Source organism: Salarias fasciatus, chromosome 18, assembly GCF_902148845.1.
Source record: "Salarias fasciatus chromosome 18, fSalaFa1.1, whole genome shotgun sequence".
NCBI lineage: Eukaryota > Metazoa > Chordata > Actinopteri > Blenniiformes > Blenniidae > Salarias > Salarias fasciatus.
The window spans coordinates 29414889-29429418 of NC_043762.1; the positions used below are offsets into that span (position 1 = coordinate 29414889).

The following is a 14530-nucleotide window of genomic DNA, read 5'->3' on the forward strand; positions in this document are numbered from 1 at the left end:
TCCAGCTTTAACCTCTCCGACGTATTCATGCCGTACCTTCACTGACTTCAGCTGTCAATTCCTGTTTCCTTTCTATCAACCTTCTTTTCTTAAAACTTTCACATTACGTGGAAACATGTGGAGTTTCCAGCTGGAAGTGAGTGATTACAGAGATTTGACCACATAGCATGAACACAGCGTTTAGGCTGAAGCTGGGATGTTGTTCTTTTAAACAAATGGAGTCAGACGCAGCTGAAGAGGGAGGGACGCTCTTTCAAACAGCTTTGATTTGGTAGAAATGACGAGTTCAGAATAGCTCTGATCGAGGCTTCACGCTGATATCCACACTGCACACTCAAACCTATTCAGAAATTGTATTTTGTACTTTTTTAAAAACCTTAAATCATGACTAAATTATAAGAAGCACAGGAGCTTGAATGCCTTGTTCAGGCATGAAAAACACACAGGTAAAAAGACAGAATTGAAAAATGATTCAGCAGTTCAGATGAATTTCCAATGAGCACAAAGTGGAGTCAGAACTTATTCATGTTTAAAGTCAGAAATCGACAGATTCAGTGTCGCCGCCAGAGGTTGTGTTTCCTGTGGCTGTATAATCTGACATATCAGCGCTCCTCCAGCACAGGAAGCTTCTCTCAGCCGCCGCTGAAGGACGACCCTCAGATGGTTTGTGCCGGTATAAATACAGCTCTTGAAAATCGTGCTTTTCCGTCTGTACCCATTCTGTTGAGCTTCCAGGAGCCCTGTGGGTGTTTGGCTCGTAGGTTTTTCTTTGGGGGGGGTTTGGTTTGAGACACTGTTCTTGACCCAGGTTCTTTGGGTCGTTTGGTTTTTTTGTGCCTTAGGAGGCCGGATGTCGACGCCGCAGAGCGCAGCACAGACATGACTTGAATGTGACTTTTGCTGTTGGCTGTATTTCTATTTCTTTTGAATGTAACATGGATGTAATGTATAAAGAATATTTATATATATACAGAGGGCAGTGTGAGTCACTCCATTTGTGTGTATTGATTTACTCCCAGGTAAGACTCCACAGCAGCAGGATGGCCACGTCCGACCAGAAAAGGAAGATCAAACTCAGACTTCGTAAATGGGGAGATTTCACACTTTCAGATCATCTGACAGCACCATCGATTCAAATGTCCAATATATTTGAAATAGGAAGTCTTTCAGTGATTATTGAAGGTAATCCAGCACTCTCAAAAGTCTGATTAAAATCAGCTTCTGTGATCTTCACTGTAAACCCGACATGTCCTCAAAGACACTAAAACAGCCAATGACTCGTTTCTCTGAAGGTAAGAATCAGTCAGCTGTCTTCACCTGTAAGAATCACAGTAAAATGCTGCTGGAAAAACAAGTACTTGAGTAAAGTACAAATACCTTAACTACTGATAAATATTCATCTACTGATGTCTGAGCAGCTATTGCTGAGTGAACTGAAAAAATGTCTATTAATCTGGTAAATCCAACTTTAAACATCCCTTATTGACTCCATAATGTAAAATTAAAGGGTAGCAGATATTGGGTGATAAAGGTAGTATTTTCATGAGAAGTAATTAAGATCTAATTCATCATTATGGTCAAATGACTGCTGCTAATTAGTTCACTGAAATCTAGATTAAAAAAACCAAATAAATAAAAGTATCCGATTCATCTTCAGAACATATATGTTTTTTTATTGTTAGATTCATCAATTCAAAACACAACACAAAAAAAAGAAAAAAAAACAGGATAGTAGTTACTGTGTCAAAGGTCCACTGTCAGCTGGATAGTTACAAGGGGGAAAATGGAAGATTAAACACCTTAGGAGAAAAAAAAGACTATTATACAGGACAATAGGCAAAAAAAAAAACCCTTACAATATAAAATGTACAGCCACATGATTATATAATATACATATAACATTGCACATTATACCACCAAAAAAACAAAACAAAAACAAACAAACCACGCATGGAAAACAAAATAAGTGTACATAATATACAAGAAGGCACTGTGGAATAGTCCTGCACACGCATCTTTGGATGGATCTGCCGCCCGCGGAGCTCCAGTGAAATGATGTGGAAATGTTGGGCCCAGCTGAACAAGTCAGTCAAGATAAAACCAGATTCACCCGATCCGCTGCGGATCCTTCCTCTACACACCGCTGCGGATCCGTTTATTTCAGTGGGCGTTATGTTGCAGCTTCAGCTGCAAATCATTTACCCTCCTTAGAAAGAAAAAGCCAAACATGTTCAACTGTTGACATCATGTTGTAGTTCACACTTTCCACCAGCAGGGGGCGTCAGGCACTGAAGGGCCTCTCTATACCTGCTTACAAATCTAGTTTGTAATAATAATACAGCTGAATTTAAAGAAAAATAACCCGTGTTCAACAGGACCTTACCTGGTCGATAGCACGTTCACTAAACACAGGTCTTATCAGGATGCAATTTGTTTCAAAACATTGTTTCTTATTAGAGAATATTTAATGAAATATTCTATATATTTTTTTGGTTAACAGAAGAAAGAACTTAACATTTTCATTCATTATTACCAGGTAATATTAACAGGTTTACACAACCAGAAATAGAACATTTTTTTAATGTAATGTGTAAAATATTGCAAAAAAAAAAAAAAAATGTCTAAAGCCTGTTCTAGCAGATAGTCAGCGATCCAGCTTCAGTATATTTCACACCGTTATCGTTCCGTTTAATATCTTGAATGACTTGTACGGCTGCCCCGATCTGGTCAGAATCCGAATCGACCGGCAGGTAAGAGGGAAGCTGGGAGCACCGTTTAAATCCTGGCTGCACGGAGAGGAGCGGCACCGATGGGACTGAACCTGACTCCAGCTCATCTGCTTCAGCTCCAACAGGCACTTGTGACCTTTGTGTCCTCAGCAAATCAAAATAATCACAAATCTGAAATGCTTAAGACGTGTTGCAGTATATATTATTTACAGTGAACACATCATCCTGGAGAAGGTCAAATCCCAGAGTTGGTCAGAGCAGAGGAAAAAGGCTTGGAGGCTTCAGTTATTGTCCTTTCAAACATCTTCTCTGCTTTAAAAAAAACAACAGAAAAACAAAAACAAAAAACACTTTACATTCAGCCTGTAGAAACTATTTTCTTCTCTCACACACACACACGGTCACACTAACAAATCCACAACAACAACAGCTACAGTCCTTGTTGTGCCACAGTGTGTTAGCATCGGGAGTAAATTGATAGTTTCCTCAGAACGGGACACCTCCACCTCTGAATCCTGGACTCTGACTGAACGACAACTCAGGACAAACCTGTCCTCCAGTCAGGATTCTTTGGTCTCGAGAAAATTAGGGACAATAGTAAGGATTGTTTTTTAATTATCCTTTTAACAACTTAAACAGTCAAGCCAACTTCAGTGCAGCTTTATTTAAATCTTAGGCTGAAAGACTTATTTTTATATATTTATTACTAATTATTTTTCCATACTATTCATTTGAACTAAACATATGAAGACTTTTTATTTATGGGATAAGAGCAGGCCGAGTAGGAATGATTGCAATATTTAAAGTCAACATGAAGGAAAACAGCTGCTGCTGGAATCCAGGGCAAGCCGCCTCATTCTGATTGAGTTAACTGGCTCTGAGATTCTCCTCTGGCCCTCAGCGTCTCTCCGCCTCCTCAGGACCGATCCGGGTTCAGTCAGAACGGTCCAGTCTCAGAATCCGTCCGGAGTGGGCGTGTCCCGCTCTGCAGCCAAACTCATCCAAACACCTCCGGCTGCTTTACATTAAGAGCTTTACGGTTTGTCTCCAGCATTTAAAGTCGGCGTGACATCGGTCTGCACGAGCCGCCGTCTCCAGAGAGCGGGCGGCAGGCGTCCACGCCCCGCACTCCCATTGCACCCTGGGAAATCAGCGGCGGCGCTCACCAGGCGCTGCACTGGCTGCCGTGGCTGCTGACAGACTGGCAGTTGCTGTAGCGCTTCTTGACGATCATGCTGATGTACGCCTTCATCAGCTTGGCGATGTCCATGACCTGCAGGGGACGGGAGGAGGAAGAGGAGGAGGAGGAGGAGGAGGAGGAGGAGGAAGAGGAGGAGGAGGAGGAGGAGGAGGAGGAGGAAGAAGAGGAAGAGGAGGAGGATGAAGAGGAGGAGGAAGAGGAGGAGGAGGAGGAGGAAGAGGAGGAGGAGGAGGAGGAGGAAGAGGAGGAAGAGGAGGAGGAGGAGGAGGAGGAGGAGGAGGAGGAAGAGGAGGAGGAGGAGGAGGAGGAGGAGGAGGAGGAGGAGGAAGAGGAGGAGGAGGAAGAGGAGGAGGAGGAGGAGGAGGAAGAGGAGGAGGAGGAGGAGGAGGAGGAGGGAGGAGGAGGAGGAGGAGAGGGAGGAAGAGGAGGAGGAGAGGAGGAGGAGGAGGAAGAGGAGGAGGAGGAGGAGGAGGAGGAGGAGGAGGAGGAGGAAGAGGAGGAGGAGGAGGAGGAGGAGGAGGAGGAGAGGAGGAGGGAGGAGGAGGTAGGAGGAGGAGGAGGAGGAGGAGGAGGAGGAGGAGGAAGAGGACATGTTTATTTTTCAAAGCCATGTTTTCATTCAGGCATGTGTTCAGGACGGCTGCTGCGCTGAAACGAAACCATTGGGTTTTCGAACAGCAGCTCTCGGCCTCCACGGCGATCTTGTAGGCGTTGGGCAGCGGCGCTCGAAGGAGAGGATCTGCTCGTACGGGAAACCCTCCAGAGGCAACGGCTCGCCGCGCCTTGTACAGCGAGACGGCCTGGCGGCTCACGCCCAGCACAGCTCGGCGGGGAAGGCTCGTCCGGCACTGGGGACAGACAGCAGGCGTGAGGCCGGGCTCGTCCTTCCCCCGGCGGCCGAGCCCGTCCCAGTCCCTCACCTCCACGTTGAACAGCGTGGAGCCGTAGCCCTTCCACTCCTTCACCAGCGCCATGTACTTGACCATGGCCTGCTCCTGGCTCATGCCCTGCAGCTTCCTCCACTTGTCCGTCACGCTGGTCCTGACGGCGGCCGTCTCCTCCCGCAGCCAGGCCTCCAGGCTGTTCTCCTCCTCCAGCTTCTGCCGGCTCAGCGAGCCGCTCCTGAAGCTGCGCCTCAGCGTTCCCTCCAGGAAGCTGGAGCGCTTCCTCTCGGCCGTGCCGCCGCGCTCGGCCGCCGCCGCCGCGCCGCCCGGGTTGAAGGTCTTGGCGGAGTTCTGCACGCGCGCCCGCAGCCGCGCCACGGGGAAGACCTGGGACATCTCGGGGACGGCGGCCTGGGGGGCGTGGTCCCCCAGGAGGTACTGCAGTCTGAGGGCGGCCAGGAACTGCAGGGTCTCCTCCGGGGCGGGGTACTGACCTCGGATGACGGCTTCGTGGGCCTGGAGGGGGAGACGCGGCGGAAATGTAGGAAACCGTCCGGATTTTCACTGTTCGGCAGAAGACGCAGTCTGGTACCTGCTCGAACATGAAGGCGAACTCCACGCTGTCTTTGGGAACGTTCTCCGTGTCCAAGAAGCAGTACAGCTTGAAGTAGAACTTCCAGCCGGTGCTGCACTCGTCCGGGCTCGCCGAAAGCCTGGACACCGAGAGGTCAGAGGTCAGAGGTCAGGCAGACTGAGACCTTTCAGAGTGAAAGGCGGACCGGCCGCGGCGCTCACCTCTCGAACTTGGCCAGCACGTCGGCCACCACCATGCGGCTCTCGATGGCCTTCTCCGTGGAGTCGTTGTGCTCGAACAGAGCGAACATGTTCCTGCTGTCCTCCATGGCCAGACCGCGGATCAGCTTCTCCACCACCTGCAGCAGACACTCCGCAGCCTCAGTGGATCGCTTCGCTCGTCACCGACTCTCACGGCCGCTCAGAGCGCAGTGAGAGTCGCAAAAGAAAAGCTGAAGGCGTGAGATATTTCCTCCGAGATGATGAAGTGTGTGGAATATGCACATGTTTGGATATATCTCTGTTTGGCCCTGATGGAAGCAGGCGCTCCGGTGTGAGCAGACGCACCTCCCCAGCCGTGGTGTGGGAGTTGATGGTGATCTTGCAGGAGCCGCCGCCGTGGCAGTGAACGGTGGTGCTCATCTCCTGCCGAGCCACGATGGAGCGGATCTCCTCCTGCGACGGCACGTTCTCCCGGGTCCGGGTCTTCCTCAGGGCGTCGAGGGTGAAGGCGGGCAGTACCGGTCCATCTCCGACCCGGGGGAACAGCTCTCGGGTCCTGGAGCACGTGTGAAGCGGGTCAAAAACACACAAACGACACGAAGCCGTCACCTTCTGCACCGGCTCGGCCGGCGCCTCACCTCTTCAGGTGGAACTTGAGGTATCTGAGGACGCTCCTGGTGGGGACGAAGGTGCAGGACATGCAGGACAGGATCTTCCAGCTGCACAGGTTCGCGGGGCTGCCGGGCTGCGGCGGCCGCGCCGTCTGCTTGATCAGCTGGCAGTACAGCTCGTCGCGCAGCGGTTTGAGCTCCTGCCCCGTCTGGAGGATGCCCTGGATGACGGGCACCGGGTCGGCCACGCCCTCCAGCTGCTGCAGGGAGCCGAACACCTTCAGGGCTTCGTCCTGCAGCGTGGTGTAGAGCCTGCTCCTGGGAGCTGAGGAAGGGAGAGCAACGTGAACCGACGGAGGAGCTCAAAACAAAAAGATGTGATGAAAGGATGAAGTGTGGGGTTTAGTCAGTGGAGGGAACGCTGCTCTGACTCTGCAGTGTCTCCACTTTTCCCCATAACGTTTTAACCTGTTCAGGTAAATGAAAAAGGTAAAAGCTGGTAACAAATCAGCATCGTGAAATGCCCTTGAAAACCAGGTTTTAACTACATCTAGTCTGGTCTGCAGGCTCAAGTTCAAGGCAACATTCACTATAATTCCTTCCATAATTGTAAAAACATAACATGAACATGGTACAAACAGTGATGACATCTGCGTTTGATCCTTTACTGTACTTACTGGGGATGCATGTATGTGCGGGTGTGTGTACATGTACACATACATATACGGGTGTGTGTATGTGGGTATAAATACATATGTATATAATCTTCATTGCATATAATTTTCTGCTTAAATTACAAATGCATTTTTTTTTTTTTTTTGCTTTCTACTGATGCTGCTGCAGCATCGGAATTTCCCAGTTTGGGATTAATAAAGTAACTCTCTACTCTCTCCTCTACTTTAACAATATAACAGAAATCCATTATGAATTAGTGACACTATCTTGAATGCATAATATGCAATAAGAAAAAACCCCCACTGAAGTTTGTTTTAAAAAACATTTAAATTGTATTTCAGCCAAAACCTGTTGCAAACACAATAAATCCACTTGATTCGTATAGACAGGTGTAGCTTCTGTGTGCATAGCTTGCGTTAAACAATGTTAGGTTAAAATACATACAAAACTAATTAATTTTTGTCGCTATGATGTTCAGAGCATTTAGGACAGTAGTGGCTAGAGCTTCACAGAGACTTTGGGTGTCCGCCCCTGTTTTAGACCATCTGTGACTCACAGGTGAGGTGGATGTCTCCGTAGGGCAGCGGCAGCAGCGGGGAGTGCAGCGGGTGGTGGCTGTACCGGAGGATGGGGTTCCTCTTGTAGATCTGCTCCACCACCTCCGAGTTGAGGCAGTTCTCCTGCAGAGAGGGAGAACATCACCGTCCTGTCCTGCTCCTCGGCGTCTCCTGCTCGGCGTGTCTTTACCTTGATGTCCTGGATGAGCTGCTGGGTCGGCGTGTCGATGGGCGCCTTGGTGTCGATGACGTTCTGGATGGAGTTGGCCCAACGCGTGGCTTCGTTCAGCAGCTTGCAGTACAGGCGATAGGAGTGCTTCCGGCCGTACACGATCACGCTCCAGTATCCTGTCGGGACGGCGGCCAAACGACAGGAGCTGAAAACCACCGTCCGAGTCCATTCAGCTCTGAAGCACCGATGGAGGACTCTGGAAACTCTCACCCGTCTCTTTGAAGACCTTGTCATCCGGCTGGACCACTGAGCAGAGGCTGTTGAGCACCAGCGTTCCCAGCTTCAGGGCGTTGCGCTCCGAGCTCTTGTAGTAGTCCAGAGAGTTGTGGGTGAGCAGGAACCAGCGCTTCTTCAGCTTCAGAGAGGCCTTGGTGCTGTTCTTCATCTCTTTGTGCAACCAGCCTGGGTGAAACACATAAAAAAATACATACTTTGCTAGTTCAAATCCCTCTCGACAGGAAACACTGGATGGCTGAGCAACAGCCTTGAAACCTCAAAAGCTACACGGCGGCGACGATGAAAAGCCACAGCAGAGACTCATTATTTCCCTCTTTTGAACAGAGCAATCGATGTTGGTGTGGCGAGGAGGTCACGGCGGAGAAGCGTCACCTCGGATGATGAACTCCTGCCCGTCGACGCGGGTGTCTCCCTTGGAGCGCTGCAGCAGCGTGATCCAGTGGTGCATCTCCTCGGGCGTGTCGGCGTTGCAGTGCAGCACACGGTTTGCAGTGATCATGACAAAGGAGTTGGGCCTGCGAGCGTTCACACCGTCATTTACCTTCCAACAGCTGATCACCCAGCCATCTGGCTGACATCAGAAAACTGAAATCACAAATGTCTTGAACTGTCTGAGGATGAAATAAATTAAAGAAGGCGGCTATAACCAGCATCAGGATGCTTTCGTCTCTGCTACTTTCCTCTGACTGAAATGTATTTTGGTGCAGTTTCAATGAAACAACCTGGAAGATCAAAGTAGAACTGATCTGACAGAAGCTCCAGACTTTGTGAAGGAAAAGCCAGATAACCACGCTGTGATGTGTGGTGGAGCCCTCACCTCTCTGGATTATCCGACGCACAAACCGAATCGATCATCCCCACATCCAACGTTCCCTGAAGAGAGAGAGACACACACACACACACACACACACACACACACACACACACACACACAGATAAAGAAAGGTCCAGTCGAGGTGCTCGGAGTGTGGATAATGACTTTGACCTTCCCCTGCCCCGTGGAAACCAATTATCGCACGCACGCACGCACGCACGCCACTGAAGATATGGTATAAAGCAGTGTGTTCTGTCGTTTAAAAAGACAGCACACAAAAAATACTGATGAAACCTAAAAAATGGAGTTTGTAAAGCTGTACAAAAAGCAACTAATGGCAATTTTGAAAGGTTTGCACAAATCCAGTTGAATCAGGGGGGAAAAAGAAGAATAGTTTTGAAATAAAGAAAGAACTACTTATAAACACCAGCCTCGGGCCTGGAAGGCGACCGGCCCCAGAATGAGCCACAGCCGCCCCATGAACAGATATCACACTGTAGTGCAAAACTTATTTTGCTATTTCTTTAAACCCATGAATTCAGTGACAGCTGAATCACCCTCTCTCCTTCACGAAGAGCTGCGTCTCGCCGCCGTACTCACCACGGCGTTCTGAGGGTTGGCCTGCTCGTCGTGCATCTCTCTGATCTCCTGCTCGGTGGAGCTGTGGACTTGACTGAGGACGCTGAACCAATGACTGCAGCCGAGGAGAGACCAGCATCAGCACGGTGAGGGGGAATGCCAACAGACTGCAGTTTAAACTTTAACTTCCCCTCCCAGCGTGAGAACGCTGCTGTGTGATTACGTTACCCTCTGGAAGCATCTTCTTGATGCTGGGTAAACTCACCTTGCATCCTCAGCAGACTCGGCGATCAGATGGTACGTCCTCTCTGGCATCACGATGTCAATTCCATTCTCCTTGTTGGTATTATCGATTATTTCTCTATAAATCAGAAAAAAAGAAAAATATCAATTGAAATTTTCTGAAAAAACAGTGACTTTTGTAACTTATTCTCTCAAACTTGTCTATGAATCAAATAAGAGTTTCACTGCTATAAAATAAGAGGAGGGATCCACTGAGCAGTTGAAGGTTGGATTCCCCCGCCTTGCTGTAAAGGAATGTCTCTCTGCTCTTACTTGGCGCTGTGCATGTCCAGCACTCCCTTCATCTTCTCCTCGCTGTCGTTCTCGAAGTACATGAGCTTGCTCTGCCGCAGCACGAACCAGCGGCGCTTCCAGTTGCGGCGGGACAGCGTGGACGAGCCGCCGCCCTTCTTGTGCAGCCAGCCCTGCTTCAGAGCCTCCTGCTTGGCCCGGAACCACAGGAAGGTCTCGTCTTTCAGCACGCACCAGCGCCGCTTCCACGTGTTCATCAGGCCGCCTGAGGAGGGGAAACATTCGTCTTTCTTCAGTTGTTATGTTCGCTCCGCTCGATGGGCAGGTTCTGTGCAGGAGGACCGACTTTAATTTCAAAAGTTGCATGATGCAATAAATCATGTGGAGGGAGGAAGTGAGAACAAGCAACAGAAATCCAACCATAATCTACAAGTCTGAAATGTGTAAATTTCTGTGTCCATCTTGCTGGGCAGGTAAAAAAAGGAGGATTCTAACAGAAAATCCCTCCCGGGGGTCTGAGACGGACTGACCTTTGATGTAGAGGAAGCTGTGGAAGTAGGGCAGCGTGACGCAGCTGTAGACCGAGTCCCGGCGGTAGGACAGCTCGTCGTCTGTGTCCAACCGGTCAAAGTCGTCTTCGCTGTCTTCAAACTGGAACAAGAGCCACAAGATCAGGTCATGATGTTCAGAGGAAGCAAACTCCAGCAGTGTGAACGCGTCGATGCGACCCACCGAGGACTGCGCCCCCTCCGAGCTGAAGCGGTACGCCCCCGAGCTGTTGTAGGTGCCCAGGGAGCCCCGGTAATCGGGGGACCACTGTCCGCTGCGGGGGTTGGAGAAGGCCGTGCTGCCGCTGGACACGATGGCGCCCTCGTCGTAGTCGTCCTGGTCGTAGTCCGAGTCCTCGTCGGGCGGGATCAGCTCCACCAGGTCGTCGGAGGCGGCCTGGGGGCGGCAGTAGGCCGAGTCGGCGCTGGACGCGGCGCTGCGGCAGGCGGCCGGCACCGGCGGCAGCGGCAGCGCCTGGTGGAGCAGGGCGGCGGGCGGCAGCGGCGGGACCACGCCGTCGTTGGCGTACGGGTCTTCCTCGGACGAGTCGTCGCTGGTGCGGATGCCGCTGGTGCGCTGGCCGTCCGAGTGGCCGTGCTCGCTCGGGTTGGGAGAGTCTTTGAAAGCCTCGTCGTCGGCGCCGAAGCCCTCGTCCACCTCCTCCTCGTCGCCGCCCCTCCTCCGGCCGCCCTCCTTGTCCTCGTCGTCTTCGCCCACTCCCAGAGAGCTCTCGATGTTCCTCACGCACTCGTCGATCTCGTCGAAGTTGAGCGAGTCGAGGAACTGCTGCGCCGCCCTGCAGGCCTCGTCCTCCAGCCGCCGCAGCTCCTGGTCCCGGAGCAGCTGCAGGCGGTTCAGCGACGCCTCGGTCAGCGACAGCTCCTGCCGCTCCTTCTGCCGCTGCAGGGCCTGGATCTCCCGCTCCAGCCGCAGGATCTCCTCCACCTGGGAGGCCTCCTGCGGACGGATGGCCTCCTCCTCCTCCTCCTCCTCCTCCTCCTCCTCCTCCGGGGTGTCTCTGGAGTCCTGCTCCTCCGTGGCGCCCGGCGGTCCTGCTGCTTCCTCTGCCGGTCGACACTCGGACAGAACCAGAGAGACCAGCTGCTCGGCACGGCGCTCCTCCTCCAGCCGCTCGGCTTCTTCAGCCTGAACACAGGAAAATCTCAGATGTAAGACTTTTATTTTGTAGTAGTGGAATCAGTTTCTGGAGTTTCTTCACAAAAACTCTGTGAGTTCAGAACACAGTGACACTTTTCCACTGCTCCAGGGCTTTAGAACTCAAGATTCTTCTGGTGTCGCTGAGCGCAGGCAATTAACGCCCCGCCCGGCTGGGCGGGTTTCCTGAGGGCAGATTCAGGGCTGCTGCAGGGACTCGGCTCCGTCTCCAACCTCGGAGTCGGCAGTGTGACACGTTGCCGTAAACACTGTTTTAATGTTGCTTTTACTTCACACAGAATTTTTTCACAATAATTATTTGCTTTTTGACTCACAACAAGACGTGCACATTCAAACAGTGAAAAATACCTTTTTTCTCTCAATAGAATAAAGTTGGGGACCAAAATAAAGCTTCAGCTGCTTTGTTAAAAGTTAAAGTTAGAATTTAAAATTTCAATAATGAGCATCGTTTCATCGTACCTCTCTGGTGAGTCTCTCAGCTTCCAGAATCCGTCTCTCCCTGCAGGGACAAACCAACACAGAGACATCAGCTGACCAATCAGACCACCAGGGACAGAATGGAAAAAAATAATACAAGTAACTGGATTTCCTGCATTTTCCTACAGACGTTCGTTTCCAAAGTACAGAAAAAACACTAAATCCTTGAAAACATGAACAAAAGTACCTGTAATTAAAAAGGATGCTAGTAAAGACCAGTGATCTGTGCTAATTAGGATATTTACCTGCAACACCGTTCATCACATTCATCCATTCACACACACATTCCCAACAGGTGCACAGGGGGCGCTGTAAACCTTTTCTTCCATATTTAACCTATTCATGCAGCTTTAATGACTGATCTTTATATTCTCAAAGGCATTTCTGTCAATACATCGATGATCTCTGCATATCTTAAAAAAACGATCCCATTCAACAGTTTTCAAAGTTTCTGTATCTGACATCCTGCCCACCTCTCCTCCTCCTCCTCCTCCTCCCTCCGCCGCCGCCGCTCCTCCAGCAGCCGGCTGTAGGCGCGACGGGCCAGCTGGCCTCGGAGGCGCTTCTGGAAGGTGAGCGCTGCCCAGCGGGTGAGCAGGAACCTCCTCCGCCAGTAAACGGCCCGATAGTTCTTCTGGATGACCACGATGCACTGCAGCATCTTCCTGTACTGCTTCCTGTGATGGAGAAACCGCAGAGAATCAGACGTGGCGTTTCCAGGAAGGGTTGAGACGCCGCCGACAGGCTGGAGCCACACCTGGCCACGTAGCCCATGACGTGAGCCTGGATGATCATGGCCGCCTTCAGCACCTCCACCTCCCTCTGCCTCTCCAGGCGGAGCTCCAGAGACTCCCGCAGGAAGACCTGACGGAAAGAGAAGCAGGGAGGTGAGACGAGGGAAACAAAGGCCGGGGAAAACATCGTGTCTTCATCCGTCGCTGCTATAGGTAAAACTACATCTTTGCACCATTATGACAGGTGAACATGACATAATGTCCAATTTTCGCTCCACGCTGAATAAAACAACTCCTTCATATTCAGAAGTGGCCACTACCTCAGCAAAGGGAGCTGCAGAGGAATCCATGGCGGTTCACTGCTTTGCACTTTTGTTTTATAGCTATCAAACCACCAGTTCAAGTCTAGTTTGTTGCCTTTCTGTTTGCATGTTCTCCCTGTGCATGCATGGATTTCAACCAACATGTCAAAACAAGTACAGACTCGAAATTGCCTGCAGCGTGACAGCTTTTCAATTATTTGTTTCTAAATATATTAACCACTCACAAATTTCTAAAATTCACTTAAAAAAATTAAGAAGGCTTCAAAAGTATTCTGTTTTTCTCACTGACTAAAAAAGAGGGAATTCTTGTTAAAGCAACAAAGAGTCCGCTTAACACAGTGCGCCCGTTACATGTGCAGCATTACAAGCACATTATGAATAAAAGATTTACAAGTGGACAGAATTAAAAAGACACGGCTTGTTTCTTCTTTCTATAGCATCATTATTTAACAGACACTCCTTTCCAGAAGAACAGCGGAGCCCAACAAAGCCGGCGACACAAATCAAATCCGGATCCTCCTCCCCTTTTGTTCACGCCGCTAAAGACGGCAGATTACCGCCGTGAGTGATTTCGCCCACATCTCGGTGTGAAAAGACCCGTCTTACAGGCACTGAGTGCAGCTGCCTGCTGCAGGAGCCGAGCTGCGAGCCACGAGGGCCGCCGGGGGTTAATCCGATTAGGGCAGGGAGGAAAATGAGATATGGGCTGCGTGCTCGGGCGGCTGAGGCGGCGGGGAATATCACCGAGCTGTGGGGGTTAAGAGCACACATTCCCTTCCTCCTGTTAAATGATGTGTTGTGCATGGGTGTGTGTGTGCTCGTGGAGCTCTAAGGAGATTTTAGGGGGAAACGTAAAGTCGTGTGTGTGATTCAGACATTTGAAAGCAGGTTAATTAAGCAGGAAAAGCCAATCAAATGCACGCACACACAACATAGGCAGGTCGTTCACTTTAGGATTAAAGGTCGCTCTTTAACTTTTAAATGGAATTACACTTCTATGATGAGCGTCTTTAGAGCAATCTTATCCTTATTCATTTCAATTCAGATACAAATACAGCACCATAAAAGTGCAATAAAATCTGGAGAGGAGCAGGAAATAATGCCGATGCACACTGGCACGCTGGTGAGAGGCATGAATCTCACCTTCACTTCATCAAACAACTCTGAACGAGGCTTCTGCACACTGGAGAAGTGCAGCCTCGTGTTCCAGTGCACACATTTGCATCCCAATGAATTGAACGCCTAATCCTTTCCAATCATTACTATGCTAATTAGTGCAACAAAGGCCTTGCTAAGCCCGGCGTCGTTCTGATTCTCGCCGCCGGGGCCTTGAGGGAGCGCCGCCCGCCGTCCCGGGTCAGGCCCGCCGAGACGTCAGAACCCCGGGAGGAGCGGGCGGCACCGCATCACTTCCAGGAAATTA

The 14530-nt window shown here is 50.3% G+C and overlaps 1 protein-coding gene across 1 annotated transcript in view; it reads right to left on the reverse strand.

Annotated features, from left to right (window-relative positions):
* Positions 1–1689: 1689 nt before the first annotated feature.
* Positions 1690–14530, reverse strand: part of myo10 (myosin X) — an 88359-nt gene continuing 75518 nt past the window's right edge. Inside the window, 23 exon segments of the mRNA XM_030114890.1 lie at positions 1690–4002; positions 4591–4619; positions 4622–4657; positions 4660–4711; positions 4713–4778; positions 4851–5330; positions 5407–5527; positions 5610–5746; positions 5955–6165; positions 6248–6545; positions 7452–7575; positions 7643–7800; positions 7895–8086; positions 8294–8436; positions 8739–8794; positions 9336–9429; positions 9580–9675; positions 9870–10113; positions 10379–10499; positions 10581–11543; positions 12033–12072; positions 12524–12727; positions 12808–12914. Coding sequence (XP_029970750.1) covers positions 3892–4002; positions 4591–4619; positions 4622–4657; positions 4660–4711; positions 4713–4778; positions 4851–5330; positions 5407–5527; positions 5610–5746; positions 5955–6165; positions 6248–6545; positions 7452–7575; positions 7643–7800; positions 7895–8086; positions 8294–8436; positions 8739–8794; positions 9336–9429; positions 9580–9675; positions 9870–10113; positions 10379–10499; positions 10581–11543; positions 12033–12072; positions 12524–12727; positions 12808–12914 — 4083 coding nt within the window. The 3' untranslated portion in view covers positions 1690–3891.